This window comes from Triturus cristatus, chromosome 3_2 (genome assembly GCF_964204655.1).
Source record: "Triturus cristatus chromosome 3_2, aTriCri1.1, whole genome shotgun sequence".
Classification (NCBI taxonomy): Eukaryota; Metazoa; Chordata; class Amphibia; order Caudata; family Salamandridae; genus Triturus; species Triturus cristatus.
Window position 1 is genome coordinate 946818283 of NC_140584.1, and position 16913 is coordinate 946835195.

A 16913-nucleotide genomic window follows, 5' to 3' on the forward strand; every position below is an offset into this window, starting at 1 on the left:
TTCGTTGAGTTGCGATAACACTGCCCCAATGCCATGTTCTGATGCATCTGTCTGGACAATGAACTCCTTGGAAAAGTCTGGGGCCCTTAAGACCGGGGCCTCGCACATGGCTTTCTTCAATCTCTCAAAGGCTTGCTGACAAGCCTCCGTCCAGACTACCCGTCGAGGTTGTTTCTTGGACGTGAGCTCCGTGAGGGGGGTTACGATGGTACCGTACCCTTTCACGAAGCGGCGGTAGTATCCCGTGAGGCCCAAAAATGCTCGGACCTCAGTCTGTGTCTTGGGGGGTTCCCAGGCCATGATGGCCTCGATCTTCGCCTGGAGGGGTTGCACCGCTCCCCTACCCACCAAGTGTCCAAGGTACACTACCGACCCCTGCCCGATCTGGCACTTGCTGGCCTTGATCGTCAATCCAGCTTGTCTCAGGGCCTGGAGAACAGCTTGCAGGTGACGCAAGTGATCCTCCCAGCTGTTACTGAAGACGGCTATGTCATCCAGATAAGCAGCAGAGAAACTCTCCATTCCGGTGAGGATCTGGTTTACCAGGCGCTGAAACGTGGCAGGTGCGTTCTTGAGCCCAAAGGGCATCACACAGAACTGGTAGTGGCCACTGGGCGTGGAGAAGGCTGACCTTTCCCTTGCTCCATCAGTCAAAGAGATCTGCCAGTACCCAGAAGTAAGGTCAAAGGTACTTAGATATTGGGCAGCTCCCAGCCGGTCAATCAATTCATCCGCCCTAGGGATCGGATGAGCATCAGTTTTGGTCACTGAATTCAGTCCCCGATAGTCCACACAGAACCTCAGTTCTGGTTGGGCACCCGGTGGTGCAGCTTTTGGTACTAACACCACCGGACTGGACCAGGGGCTGCTAGAAGGTTCGATCACTCCTAGCTCCAGCATCTTAGTGACTTCACTATGAATGCTGGCCTTCACCTTGTCTGACATCCGGTAGATCTTGGACTTCACAGGTGGGCTGTCTCCTGTGTCCACGTCATGGACGCACAGGTGAGTCCTACCCGGGACAAGGGAGAACAACGAAGAGTACTGCCCCAGGACCTGGCGACAGTCCTCCTGCTGTTCAGGAGTTAGAGATGGGGAGAGAATCACTCCCTCCACCGACCCATCCTTTTCTTGAGACGCAAACAGATCAGGGAGAGGCTCGCTTTCCACGTCCTCTCCTCCGTCAGTCACCATCATCATCAAGATGACTTCGGGCCTCTCGTGGTGGGGTTTGAGGCGGTTGGCATGCAGCACCCGCAGGGGCTGACGAGGGGTCTTCAGGTCCACCAAGTAGGTAGCCTTACCCTTCTTCTCCAACACCTCAAAGGGTCCTGACCAGCGATCCTGGAGGGCGCTAAGCTCTCCTGGTTCGATCACCCACACCTTCTGGCCAGGCTCCAACTCCACCGGGTGAGCATTGTGGTCATACCACGCCTTCATCACTGCTTGGCTGGCTTCCAAGTTGTCAGAAGCTTGCTTCCACAACTTAGCCATTTGGCTCCGGAAGGCCAGCATGTAGCTCACCACATCCTGGGGAAGCTTTCTGGGAGTTCTTTCCCATCCGTCTCTCACCAGGTTGAGAGGTCCACGTACAGGGTGCCCATACAGAAGCTCGAAGGGGCTGAAGCCCACTCCCTTCTGTGGCACTTCCCTGTAGGAAAAAAGTAAGCAGGGTAGGAGGACGTCCCATTTCCTCCGCAGGCTTTCAGGCAGACTTCTGATCATGCCTTTCAAAGTTTTATTAAACCTCTCCACCAGACCATTGGTCTGGGGGTGGTAAGGAGTGGTGAACCGGTATGTCACTCCACACTCCTTCCACATCGCCCGCATATACGCTGACATGAAGTTGGTCCCCCTGTCGGACACAACTTCCTTGGGAAAACCCACTCGGGTAAAGATTCCCATCAGGGCCCTTGCCACAACAGGTGCTGTTATGGTCCTCAGAGGTATTGCCTCTGGGTACCGTGTGGCATGATCCACCAGAACCAGGATAAACCTGTGACCAGCTGTAGTTGGCGGATCTAATGGACCCACAATGTCGATGCCCACCCTTTCAAAGGGGGTGCTAACGACAGGAAGTGGTTCCAGGGGAGCTTTCAGCTTCACCCCTGTTTTACCACTGGCTTGGCAAGACACACATGTCCGGCAGTAGGTATCGGACGACACTTTCATCTGAGGCCAATAAAAGTGTGGGACAAGACGGGCGAAGGTCTTGTCTTGCCCCAGGTGTCCTGCCAATGGTATCTCGTGAGCCAACTCCAGAAGGAAGGCTCGATAACGTTGAGGAACTACCAAGGCTCGTGACGATCCATGTAGGGGTGCCTTGGGTTCACTGTAGAGGAGGCCATCCTCCCAGTAAACACTGTAGTTCCCTTCAACGTTCCCTGCTGCCTGGGCTTCGGCCTGTCGCCTCAGCCCCTCAAGGGTAGGGCACTCCCTCTGGCCCTGGCAGAATTCCTCCCTGGACGGGCCTCCCTCCACGTGCCACTCAGCCGGGATGGGTAGGTCCTCCAGGTTGGTAACGTCCCCCTCCGCAGACTCCTGGTCCACCACCTCCGGTGGCCTATCCGTCCTACGGGGTGGAGACGCCGAGGCAGGCTCCTCCTGTCCTCGGTTCTTCCCTTGACTGGCAGCTGGCTGGGCCTTTGTTCCAGGCTCCAGCCGAAATGAACTCCCTCTTCGGGTAGTCGCGGACCTTGTGCTAACACAGGCCCAGTCAGGTGTACCCAGCATCTCGGTGTGAGTCCGGTATTCCACCTCCTTCCAAGCGTTGTGCTCCATATCGTTCCCCAGCAGACAATCGACTGGCACGGCAGGGCTTACGGCAACTCGAAGTGAACCTGCAACCCCCCCCATTCAAAGGGAACCTCGGCCACTGGATAGTGGCCTGTTCTGCCGTCAGCCATCGCGGCTGGGTGGAGTACATCGGGAATTACCTGCTCTGGAGACACCAGTTGGCTACGCACCATAGTCATACTGGCTCCTGTGTCTCTCAGAGCCTCCCCTCTTTGGCCGTTGATGGTGACCCACTGCCCATACTTTGCGGTATTTGCGGGCACCTGGATCTTAGGAACCATCTCCCGTTCTCCCAGGGACACTAAAGTGACACCCGCCCACTCCCTTCCCTTAGTTAAGGGCATCTCCTCCCCGAGCACTGCACTAGCTACTCCGGGGGTCTTTCCTCCAGTGGGAGGGGGTGGTCGTTTCTGGCACTTCGGATCTCCTTTATAGTGTCCAACGCCACCGCACTCGTAGCAATGGACAACCCTTGGCTGCTGACTCTGGCCAGGATTAGGGTTTCTGGGCAGGTTAGCCTTAGAGGTGAATCCTGTTCCCTTCCCTTGGAAGTTATTTTGGGGGCCTTTGGAGAACTCCTTTTTCTTTTCCCCTCCCTCTTTCTTCTGGGGGGCGCCCTGTCCGGCCTTTTGAGTATCCCCTCCAGTCCCCCTTGTGGACACCCGGGTACTAGCCCAAATGTCCGCCTCCTCAGCAAGCTTCCGGGGACTGGTCAGCTTGCTATCCACCAGGTGTTGCCGCAGTTCAGGGAAACATTTCTCGAGCAGGTGTTCCTTCAGTACTAGGTCAAACAACTCCTCGTAGTTCCTCACTTCACTGCCCTGAATCCAACCTTCCATTGCCTTCTTCGCATAGTCCAGGAAGTCCACCCAATTCTGCGTGCCCAGCTTGTGACTACCCCTGAACTTCTGTCTGTACTTTTCAGGTGTTAGTCCAAACTTTCTGATGAGCGCCAGTTTCATGGTGGGGTAGTGGGTTTGCTCATCCTCTTCGAGGGCCAATAAAGCATCCCTACCAGCTGGAGGCATGTACTTATACAATCCCCCTCCCCAGTACTTCTCTGGTACCCCATGGGCCCTCAACGAGACCTCATAGGCTGCTAGCCACTTGGCGATATCATCACCCACCCCATAGCTAGCCACTATGTCCTTTGGCAGGTATGGTTTAGATTCCCTGGTGATCTCTTGGGTTTGGCTGCCACCATTAGGAACAGGTTGTGCCCCGATTCTCAAGATCTGAAGATCTATTTCTTTCAGTCGCAATTCATGGGCCATCCTCTGCTCCTCCTTCTCCTTTTCCAGCCTTGCTAAGTCCCATGTGAGCTGTCTTTTCTCCCTCCGGTCTGTTAGCTCCACTTCAGACAAGCCACCGCTAGAGGCACTGCTGCCCTTCCTAGAAATGGTTCTGGGCCCTGCTGACAGGTTCCCCACCTCAGGTTGATACATCTCAGCCCCCTCAGGGTCAGGCTCTCCATCCCTGTCTTCCTCCTCAGCCTTGCTTTCTCGGCGTGCCTCCCCCCAAGCCCTTAAGCTAGTTTGGAGTGCACCCTTCTTTGCTCCTGGGGGGCAGTACACCCCCTCCCGCTGGCAAAACTCCCTGAGTTGGGCCACAGTGTACGTTTCTAGATTTTCTAGTACAAACTCCATCTTGCCCACTCAGGTTAGAGGACAGGTTTTGTGCAGTAACAATGCAGGGGGGTACCTTTAATAATACCTCCTCCCACCACCAGAGTAAATTTGGAAAAAACAAAAACCCACAATTAGGAAGGCCGCTCTTGAGAAAACTCCCGGTGTAGGCCTATGGACTACCCACAGTTATTGTTGAGTATGCGTAGGCACAGCTCTATCCCACCACTGAACACCAATTTATGTTGGAAAACCACTCCCACACTAGAAGGGGTGGTGGTGGTCTCCCGGACACACTGTGGTAGCTTGGCTCGAGTGGTCAGGAATCAGGCTCCGTGCTAAGCATACAACATACCCAAACAATAACCATGTGTGCATCCGTTCCAAAAACGACTCTACACCGTAAAAATTATGAAAATAACTTTATCTGCTTTTTCTCTTAGTTGCTGATTGGAGAAAATAAATAACAATCACAATATACAAACTTTTTAGAAAGTGCAGGACAAATAAATACTGGCTTAATGATTCAATAAATAGGGGTGATCATAAATACTGAAGGCATAAATAAAAGTGCAGGTAATACAGGCAATTAAATATTCTGAGGCAATAAATACTGTACCCATAAATATTGTACACCAACAAGCCCTGTGGACCAATAAATATAGTGAAGCAATAAATAGGTAAAAACTCAATAAATACAGTGCCCCCAATAAATAATTAAAAGTATACAGCAACATTCATGTAATCAGATCACTTTTCAATCCCTAAGGGCTGATTTGGCCCAGGCACAGCTTGTAGGGTTGTGGAAGGCTTGAGGGGTACTACTCCCTGGCTGGGACAAGGCTGAGGCCTAAACTGAGGTAGATCAAGGGGGGAATACCAGTGCCCTGGCTTTCTCTCTCCACACAACCTCTCTAGGTTAGTCCCAGTTCACCCCTGGCACAGTCAGGTTGGTTTCAGCACCTCCCTAGCCCCTTAGAGCAGTCTCTCAGGTCTCCACAGGGCCTTAGGCGCCCTCTACTCCACTTACTGCCCTTTTTCTGATGCTCCGACGCCGCTGGAGTCGTGTCGATGCCGTGAGGCGGTTCCGGTTCGGTCTCGGCGGCCTCGGCACAATGTCAGTTCTAGACGACGCCGGTAGGCGGGTCCGGTCCGATGTCGGCGGCCTCGGTTCGATCTCGACCTCCGATTCGACGGCGTCGGGCAGTCTCTACTCGGTGTCGACTTCGGGCGGCTCCGGTCCGATGGCGCTCTCGGCTTCGATGACGTCGGCCGGCCTGGCCTCGATGTCGACTTCCGGCGACTCCGGGGTGCGATCCTCACCCCCGACCTCCGGTGCTCCTCCTCTCAGGTTCCGGGCGACTCCGGAGTGCGATCCTCACTCCCGACCTCCGGTACACTTCACCTCGGTCTCCGACGACTCCGGAGGGCGGACTTCACTCCTCCGATGACGCCGCTCACTCGACCTCGGTTAACTTCCTCCTCGACCTCTGGTATTCCTCACGACCTCCGTCGGCGCCCTCTCACGACCTCAGGCGGCTCCGGGTACGACGTCTGCTTCTTCAGTCAGCGCCGCTTCTCCACCTCGGGCTCCAGGTCTCAGGCTACTCGACGCCGGACTCCAGGGAAACCAGTTTCCAGGTCAGGATCTTGCTGCTTTCTGCTTCTAAGGCCTGTTCCTGCTGTCCAGGTCCTTAGGATGAGTTTTTCTGGCTTCTTCCCACACAGGGCTACAGGCTGGGATCCATCAGTAGGGACAAGTATCAAGGGTGGGTTTATGGACCCCACTCCAGGCACAAGTTTCCACCCCTGCTGCTTCACTCCTTCCTCCTTCACTGTTGTGCTGCTCTCTCTTCACCAGTCAGGTGCCAACTGCCAGCTCCAACTGCCAACACTCTGTCTTAACCTCCCAACATTCTAAACCGCCTCCAACTGTCACAGAGTTCTGGAATCTTCTGGAATGTTCTGGAAGGTGCTGGTAGGTTCCAGTGGATGCTGGTGATGTCACAGGTGGCCACCATTTTGTGCTCCAGGCCCTCAGACAGAAGTTTCAGGGGTAGATAAAATGGCTCCCTGAATCTGCAGCAACACTAAAAAAAAAGTCTGGTGGTTCCCAAAAAGGAAAAATTCAAACAGGGTTTGAGGCAAAAGTGGGACAAAATAAATAATGATGAGGAGGGACCACCCAAAGGGCTGACAGGTCTAACATAGAGGGTTTGAAGTGAGACACGTAGTAGGTTGTTTATGTTTACTAATGCCTTAAGTGGGAGTGACTATTTAATGTGACAATGACGTGGCGTGTAGCTTGGGATCTATCTGTCTGTCTATCTACACACAAACACACCACCACCAATATAGGTAACCTTACGTACTTTCTGTGTGAAAACCGTAGACACTTGAAGGCAGATTTCTACCTAGTTTTAGATGGAAATACAGAAGAGCTGGCACATGTTTGCTCCTGATAAGTGCTTGTACTCTATCCTAAAGTGTTTTTATAGCAAAACTGAGAAGCACAGGTACTCTCCTTTTGAAATTACTCAGTACCGGACCATTTATAGCACTGCTAAAGCCACAACAAATCACTAGTTTAAGTGAGCGCATGTGTGCATTGTTAATTTAAATAAATGTGGGAAAATACTAGCTGTAGCGTCGTTTTTTACTTACGGCAAAAATAAATGTGGATAAATACAGAAAAAATGCCCAAAAAATAAATATGGATAAATACAGACGGAAATGGCAAAAGAATAAATACCATAAAACCGGGAGCCCTAATTATTATGTAGAAAAGGAAAAAAAAAAAACAAAAAAAAAAAAAAAGTTAAATAAACAGGGGTAACCCTATAACCCAAGGAACCTGGGCCTTGTCAACATAATATAAACAATGGTTCCAAAGGGAAACAGTTATTTTCAATGGAATAGATCAAACAGCAAAAATCAAAAAGAATCAAGAAACACGGCATTAATAAATCAACCAAAAAATCAATATTGCACAATGACTTACAATTCGAAAAACAACAATTTATTCTTTGTATTTTCAATTAGATATCAACTCATTTGAATATGAACAAGAAATGAAAATGAAAAGGCTGTATATACAGTATTTTAGAAAAATGACGCAGTGACAAAGTGAATAAAGTGACTAAGTGTAGTAGTGAAAGTGTAAATATTTACAGTATATGTACGTGATTATCAATAAAATCAGAATATACACAAAATACCAAATTTACAAAAAACTTTTTGTTGTAAATAGTCCCAAACTTCGTTATGGATAAAGAATAAACCTTGTAAGACACATGTCCTATCTTTTCATGTTATACACAGGGAATTCCAATTGTTACGGGACTGTCGAACCGTCAACGTTTCGACCCTATATCAACCAATCGTTGTAAATAGTCATATCGGGTCTTCTTCAGGACACAGAGGGTGTATAACAGCCTAAATTGTAGGTGATGAGACAGATGTTCACTCAATTGTCGCAGTTGCCACTCGATATCAATCAGAAGGAACTACCAGGGTCATGGAAGAACTTGACTAGAAGGCAGATACGTCTTAGTCTACTTAGTAAGTCCTTTATTCTGTCTTTTAACGCTTTGATTGGCGGGATCTGTTGTGGATTGCTGACTTCAAGGTAGAGACTTTACATGTACCACTGCAGAAGTAGACACAGCCATCAGGACACGAGTTCAACTGATGCTTTTTCGTTATTTCTCTTAATCCGGGGGAGTCCGTCTGGTTGCCTTTAGTGGACGGACTCCCCCGGATTAAGAGGCCAATCAAAGCGTTAAAAGACAGAATAAAGGACTTACTAAGTAACACCAGGGAAATACGGAGGGAAATCCCGGAGGCACCCCACAGTCAAAGGTCCTTAATGTGTTGTTGACTGTGAAAGAGGTGGGGACACTTGGTGTCCTGGATGTATAAGGCTCACAAGCTGGATAGGCTTGGAAGACAACTGACGGCTCAAAAGGCATGAGGGAGGAGCTAGTGGGACAACTTACAGATAAGAGACTGTAAAATTACCTGTGCATTGATTAAGGGGGGTCTCTGGAAATGTTAGATTTAAATGACTGCATTTCAATTACGTACATCGTACATACCTCACACCAATTCAACTACACAGGATATATGTGGGATGTTCTATGGCAGGGGAATGCCAAATTCCTTCATTTGGCATGGCACTGCAAAGAGGTCTCGCCATACTGGCAGGCGGTGGTTGAGCAGATCTGGGAAGCAACTGGATTGCGTCTCGACCTATCGCCTTCACAATGCTTGCTGGGTATAGTAAGCCGCCCCAAAAATAGTAAAATGAAATATAAATTTCTTCAGCTCGTGCTCCTTCTGGCGAAACATTGAATTGCCATGGGGTGGGTGCATACAAATTGATAAGAGATACTCTTGAATAGGTACTGACCAAGGAGGTCCACATGAGTTATTCACATCTTCGAGTATTGGGGAGACATACTGACAACATTTGAAGAGGTGGAAACGGTTGGTGGGGACGGGGTGGGTCGAAGAACAGCATACCTTAGGAGGGCTCTCCAACGCCCTGGGGTCGCATGGGCCTAGGGCTTTACTATCATGGTACATCCCCGGATAAAGGAAAGGCTACTTTGAATAAGAACAAAGGAGGGGTATAAATGGAACATGGGAAGGGAACATCTAGAAAAGGGTGGGGTCCTTATAGCTGTGCAGACGTGCTAGCAGAAAAGAACCTATAGGAGTCACAGTTGCGGTGTTCATATATTTATGATGCATATGTTAATGTGCAAAAGCATTAAAGATGTTAAAAACAAATTACATCCTCTGCAATGCTATTACCTTCCAGATGTCGGTCTGAATTTGGCAACCAGAGGAAGGCTGAACCAACTGGAAGATTCCATTCCTGTCTTTCTTCTGGACTTGCACCTTTTGTGATCTGCAGCAAGAATGAGCAAAACAAAATGGCGGCATTAGACTGATTTGCTTGAACACTGCTAGCTTAAGAACCCTTTTAGAAGTTCATTTCCATGAAAATAACTAATTAAAATGCAGTGCACACCAATCCAAAAAAGGCACAATAAGAGCAAATGTTCACATGAAACAAGTAGTTAACATGGTATATGTAGACAAGATTGCAAACCTGATAGAAGATATGAAAGTTCCTTTCCAAGGGGGCCTGATGTGCAACTCGCGTTTTCTCTAACAAGTAAGTCTGGATGGAGGCGCCGGTCAGAAGCCGAGTTCTGGAAGTAACAAATTATACACAGGCAGCAGATTAGAAATGGCAGACCCACACATTTTTACCCTTCTCCTGCCTAGTTGTACTACAGAGACCATAAATGGTCTCTAGATGTACCCTTGTGTTTTAAATCCTACTGCACTACTATGTCCGCACCAACCCACTTGGATTTTATCATTTACTTCTGTGCTACTTCTCCTGGGCTAACTTTCCCTGTTTGCAAAATCATATGGTCTAACGTAGCTTCCCAAGCCTCACCACTGGTAGCCGCATATTCTGCCCTCGTCTCTAGAAACGTTCTTTCTATAAAACATGTTTGACTCCTGCACTTGGCTTGCAACCTCAAAGAATCCAAATGTCTCCAACGTAATTGGTCCAGTCTTTCTTTTAGTGGATAGATGCTCCGACTCGGGAGTCTTTCCAAGAACTTATTGCCAAAACCGTGGCGTGCATGAATTTGACAGTCAGTCTAAGGACTGTGTGCTCTGCAGGTGAACGTAGTAATCCAGACAAAGCCTAATTTCTGAAAGATATGGAGTTAAACCCCTCACCGTTCACCTCAATGTTCCTTTTGCACTCACTGTGTTTACATCCTCATTTAGAAACCCTCAGATAGGATAACATCAAGCTCTATTTAGTTACTGTGAAACCTTGTATTTTACTCTGCTTCATAAAACATAGCAGGGCTGAACCTTGCAGAACAGAATTCTCGAACCACTCAACCATTTTTAAAATCGGGCCTTATTTTTTCACTCCTCCCATCAGACTTGTCACAGTCCGTTTCCATAAACTACAGGTAAGCATACGATACCTCCACGTCACTTACGGATGTGCTGAACGAATGTGAAAAGGACTTGCGCGTGCTGTGATATAATCTAATCATTACTCAATGCAAAGAGTGCTACAGTTCGTATTTTCACACAAAAAGACACGGAAGCCAATAGGGTCCCCGATTTACTGAGCACACGCGCCTTCCGTCTTCAGGCAAAGACCTGGGAGGGTGGGGAAGGCAATGAAAGAATCAGAGTGGATTCTCACGAGGGGGCAATTGTACCCGCTCACAATCAACCAGTGAAGCGTCAGTGCGTTTTCATGGGACAATGAGACAGCAGAAGACGGGAGCTTAGAGTTGTACTTTGCACTTAGTGAGGGATCAGCCAAGCAGAGGAAGGATTCTTCAGTCAGCGGGACAAATGCAGGTAGGGTTGGGGAGGTAAGAGTTAGGAGCTGCAGAGCAAATATTAATAGAAAGACACGATTACCAAAGCTCAACTGGAAAAAAATATTTCAACACCGTCATCTGTATTAGAACAGCATGATCTGAAGTAACTTCCAATAGCGGGAGTGGGCAGCCTTTTATGGAGGACGGCAGGCCGTTAAAGCATTGAGGCCGCATGCTAAGCTTTGTTGGACAAAACAAATACTACCAGTCTGGTGGCTTTGTGAACTAAAAATGCATCCACAGCAGGAATCTGTGTCGGACCTCATGGTCACGGGTTCGAATCATGGTGGGCCCATTCAGCCTCTCATCCTCCCAAGGTCGATAAAATGAGTACTACCGAGTCTCTTACATCAGTGCCAAGGTACCCTTCAGGGTGAACATGTTCTTCAGAGATGCACATTTTATTTTTACACAAAAACCAGATACAGCAACCAGTAATAAGTGAAAAATGTCTCTTAAATTTCTTTAATATATTACTCTTACGTTTGAATTGCACTGGCAAAAGCTGCCTATTGTTAAAGGTATAAGAACCAATGTCAGATATGGCTGTAGCAATACAGCGTTAGCAACCTTACTCTGCCCATTATCCTATTGACAGCCTGAACTAAAAAAATTCCCGTAAGTTGTTAGAGATGCCTAGCATGGTGTAGCAAACGCATTTACTCCCCGAGTATTTACTAGAGGCTTCCGAACCTGAGAAATGGAACTCTAATTAGAGAATTTCATCTTTGCGAACGTACACTAGAAACCAGACCCAGAACCCGGACCATTTGACAGAAGCCAGATTCGTCAGAAGCCCAGCCACCCACTGCAGCTCTGGAAGGTTTGTAATAAAAAATACGAAGTTTCTTTCTTCCGTGCCGATTACAGCGGAGGGCTGACCTGATCCTTCAGTCTAAAGGCTTGAGCTCTTAAGAATAGGGTGACCAGGGGGGACGCGCGAGCGCGCGACTCAAGATGGCCGCCACCCGGTGAGCTCCTCCGCGTTTTCGCCCGTTTTAAAAGAAAAAACGACAAAAGTCTGTCAGAATTTCATGTAAAAAGAGGTTGCTGCTGCAAAAATAGGCTTACCTGCACTGGGAAGTGGTTTCAAGCCTATTTGGTCGTGGGAAGTGGTGTTTCTGGCTCCCTGGTTCCTGCTCCGAGCTCTGCATTGAGGTACTGCCTGGTTAGTCTGTCAGGGGGGCGGAGCATACTTCAGGAAAGGGCCTGGCTTGGGCCTAGCCACACCCCTAGTCCAGTTTAGCTGCTGCACCAGTCTTTTTGAGGATTGATTTGCATTTTTTTTTGGTCTTTTTATTCATAAACTGTTCTTTTTTCTTCAAATTTCATTATTTATTCTCAAAAATGGATAATAAAAATCCTCTCAACAATAAAAGAAGACAGCAGATTTCACCTCCTCCAATAAAATCAAAAGTAGTGGAGTCATCTGAACCTTCGCTTTCTTTAATTTTAGAGGAAATTCAGGCTCTTCGTGCTAATACAGAAACTATTGCGACTGAAATTAAAAATGTTCGAAAAGAAATGGCGAGTATGTCAATGAAAATATCAGACAACTCAATTAAAATACAGGATAATAAAGTTAAAGTCGACGCTTTTACTCCACTGGTGGCGAAAATATCACCTTTGTGCTCACATCTTTTGGACATGGAAAATCGCAATAGACAATACAACCTTCGCATATTTAATTTACCAGAAGAGGTTGAGGGATCTAACTGTCGACTATACTTAGAGAACTTAATTCCTGGTCTTTTAAATATCAAATTTCCGGAAAAATTTGAAATTGATAAGGCTCATAGAATTCCTTCACGTCGCAATCCTAAACATACCAAGCCTAGACAAATGATATTTAAAGTTCTTCGTCACCATCATTTGGTTCTGATCAGAAAAGCAGCTAGAGAAATTCCTGCATTGATGGTCAATGGTCACAAAATCTTTATTCATCAAGATTTTGCTAAAGAAACTGTTGCAATACGTAAGGGTTTTACTGATCTTCGCCCACAAATAAGAAGCCTTGGATACCAATACGGCCTTTTTGACCCTTCAACAATGCGCATTTGGAAAGATAATTTTTCAAAATCCTTCCAGCGACCTGAAGATCTGCGACATTTTCTAGATCAACAATTACAGCAAGCTATGGACACTCACGGCCCTACCACTTGATTTTTTCCTGTATGATCTTCTTTGACAGATTTATATAATTCATAATATTTTGGGCTCCAGCGGTTCCGGCCATGCTTGTAGAGCGTGTGTGCGTTTCAATGTTCATATTTATGTATTTTGTTTGTCTTTTTTACTATGTTTTATTTCTTCCATTCCCTTTTGTGTGTTCTGGAGCTACTTTCTTCTTAACATTTGTGTCTTTTTCTGACTTTCCTCTTTCTACCCCTTTTCTCTTTTTATTATGTTATGGCTAATATTAAAGTAGTGTCATTGAATGTTAAAGGTTTACGCCATCCTGTGAAACGTACACAAATTTTGGATTATTTGGGTTGTTGCAAAGCTGACTTGTTTTTTACAAGAAACTCATATAGATGATAAAATCTTAGATTATATGAAGAAAAAATGGGTTGACAATATTGTTTCTTCTCCTGCTAATGGCAAGAAAAATGGTGTAGCTATATTATTTGCAAAAAAAATCGCATTGCCAAATTTTGAGCAAAATTACAGATACGGATGGGAGATATTTAATTGTTAAGGTTAAAGTTCATGATTCTATCTTATTTCTATTAAATGTTTATGGCCCTACTGCAGATGACCCTGTTTTTTGGACTAATCTTTCAACTGAGGTTGTAAAAATTGGTAATGTACCTTTAATTGTTGCAGGTGATTTTAATGTCATATCTGATCCTTTATTAGATAGATTATCTCGTACTAAATTCCATCCCCATAAGGTTTATTTTGCTTTTAAAACATTTCTTCAAACCACTAAGTTAGTTGATATTTGGCATCTACACTTCCCTACAGAAAAAAACGTTACTTTTTTTTCTAACCCACACTGTTCTCATTCTAGGATCGATTACATATTCGTCACAAAACAGCTGATTAACTCTGTTAGTACCCCCAAGATTGGCAACATTGACGTCTCTGATCATGCTATGGTTTCTTGTATTCTAAATTTAAATTCAACCTTTACTAACCAGCCTAGATGGAGAATGAATTCTGATATAGCACTTAATGAGCATAATAAACCAAAGCTCCTCTCTGCCATTCATGATTTTTTTCAGTTTAATCCTGAAGGTACTACTTCATTGGTTAATAGATGGGATGCTTTTAAAGCTTATATTAGAGGGGTTACTATTTCTATTATGGCTCACGAAAATAAGACCTTTAATGCCAATATTAAACAGCTAGAAAAGCAAATAGCGGAATATGAACGACTTTTTATTACGTCTAATGATCCTCAATATAGAGTTAAGTTGCAAAAGCTTCGATATGAATTTAATACAATTCTTAGTAAAAGAGCTGGCATTCAGATTTCTAAAGCCAAAGCTAAATTTAGTTTTAATGCAAATAGATCTGGAAGACTGTTAGCGAATTACATACGTATCAAAAAAGACAAAACTCAAATCATCTTTATTCACGGATCCAATGGTAGAATTGCTTTATCTCAAAGATATTGTTAATGAATTTTGGGATTTTTACTCTAAGTTATATGATAAACCTGATTTTCATAATGACTCTTTAGTTGATTCTTTTTTATCTTCATGTGGTCTACCTAAAATTTCTCCATCAGATAAAATGGGGCTTGACTCTCCAATTACTAAGGATGAAATTTTATCAGCTATAAAATCTCTTAAAAAAAATAAATCTCCGGGTCCTGATGGTATCCCGGCGGAGTTTTATAAAGAGTTTCAGTCCCATCTTTTACCTTTACTATTTCAACTTTTTACAATGTTTGGCTCTACGGGAATTACTTTAGGTTCCTTTACTGAAGCTTTAATTATCGTTCTTCCCAAACCCGATAAAGACCCCACTCTTGTATCTAATTATCGCCCTATCTCTTTAATTAATCAAGATTGTAAATTATATGCCAAAATATTAGCCACACGATTATCTCCTGTATTAGATTCTATTATACATTCAGATCAATCTGGTTTTATGAAAAATAGACACTCTGCAAATAATACACTAACTTTGTTACATGTCATTGAACAGGGTCATGCGTTAACTACTCCTTCAGGAATTATGGCTTTGGATGCTGAAAAAGTCTTTGATAAACTGCATTGGCAATTTTTATTTCATGCTTTATCATCATTTAACTTTGGCGACAATTTTATTCGTATGATTTCAGCTCTATACTTTGCTCCTACTGCTCGGCTATTTATTATTAATGGCCAATTCTCCCTCTTTAGAGGTACTAGACAAGGGTGTCCCCTTTCCCCGCTATTGGTTTTAATTGGCATTGAACCTTTCCTTACCTCTATAAGAAAATGTGATAATATTAAAGGAATTAGTATTAATGAGATTATTATTAAAACTTTAGCATATGCTGATGATGTACTTTTATTTATTAGTGACCCCTTATCCTCATTTCCTTCTTTATTAGAGATTATAACAAAGTATTCTGTGGTTTCTGGCTACAAATTAAACACTAATAAAACGGAATTTTTTCCTTTAAACATTTATTGTACTCCTGATATGATATCCATGAATGAAATTGTTTGGCATAAGAATAAATTAAAATATCTTGGTATTTTATTTTCCTCATCCATAAAATCTACAGTGACTTTAAACTGTAATTTTGTCTTAGATTATATAAAAGATAAAACGTCTAAATGGGCATCACTGCACCTTTCATGGTGGGGTAGAATGGAATCTATGAAAATGAATATTGCTCCAAAATTTTTTTATACTCTTGCCATGATTCCTACTCAATTCCCATTAAAATTTTATAAAGATGTTGATAAACTTCTCTCCAAATTTCTTTGGAATAACAAATCACCTCGCATTAGTTATAAAAAATTAAAAATGTCTAAATGTAATGCTGGATTTGGTATCCCAAATTTTTTTCTTTATCACAAAGCTTTTATTTTAAAACAAAGTGCCATATGGTTTAGTCATTCCCTTTTACATAATCCACCTTCTTGGCTCCAAATTGAAAAATCTATTGTGAAGCCATTTCCATTACCAACTCTGTTAACTATGTCTAACAATTCATCATTTTTTCATAAATCTGTCATTCTCAAATCCACTAAAATGATTTTTAATGATCTAGATTCCATTTTTCTATATCCCATGTATAACACTGTTGAATTATCATTATGGTATAGTAATATCATTAAATTAAATAGGAACATTAGTTTTTGGTTTTCGTGGATTAAGGCTGGTATTTTTTATCTTAAAGACATTTATTCCAACAATACTTTTATACCGTTTGAGGATCTACAAACAAGGTTTGGCTTATCTCAATCTGATCTTATTAAATATGAATATTTAACTAATTCAATTTTAGATTCCTTTCCGCAAGCTATTCCGACTAATGTTACAGCTGACTTATCCGTTTATATTCAAACTATATCGATGACAGCTCATGGGGTCTCTATTTTATATAAAAAATTATCTAACACTCTAGGAAGTAACATAAATAGGATTGCAACCTTCTGGAATAATGAACTGTCACTTACATTGTCTAATGATACATGGGAAATTATATGGATTAGAAATATATCTGGTTGGTTACCTGTCTCACTTTATCAAACCAATTCCTATATTTTATTTAATTCTTTATGGACTCCATTACGTTTATTCCAGGCTAAACTTCTTCAATCTGACTCATGTTGGCATTGTAAATTACACCCTGGCTCGTTACGACATATGCTTTTTGATTGTCCTTTAATCTCAAAATTCTGGACAGAAGTTTGGGATATCATTAAAAAGTTGTTAAATATACATGATGATTTATCATATAAAATGTTAATATGTAAATCAGTTACATTATCACAACCTCTAAGTAATCTTGAATGTAGGCTTTTTGATTTTTTGATTTCTGCTGCGTTAAAATCTATTACCTTTTGTTGGAAAGATGTTTCTACGTTATCAGTTCATGCTT

At 44.1% G+C, this 16913-nt stretch overlaps 1 protein-coding gene across 3 annotated transcripts in view; it reads right to left on the reverse strand.

Annotated features, from left to right (window-relative positions):
* The window catches only part of MYO19 (myosin XIX), a 349059-nt gene that overhangs the window by 232372 nt on the left and 99774 nt on the right, over positions 1 to 16913 (reverse strand). For all 3 annotated transcript variants that reach the window (XM_085649443.1, XM_085649445.1, XM_085649444.1), the window contains exons 7-8: positions 9541 to 9643; positions 9240 to 9336 (exon numbers count right to left, since the gene is read on the reverse strand). In XM_085649443.1, the coding sequence (XP_085505569.1) occupies positions 9240 to 9336; positions 9541 to 9643 (200 nt within the window). The remainder of the gene's footprint in view (positions 1 to 9239; positions 9337 to 9540; positions 9644 to 16913) is intronic.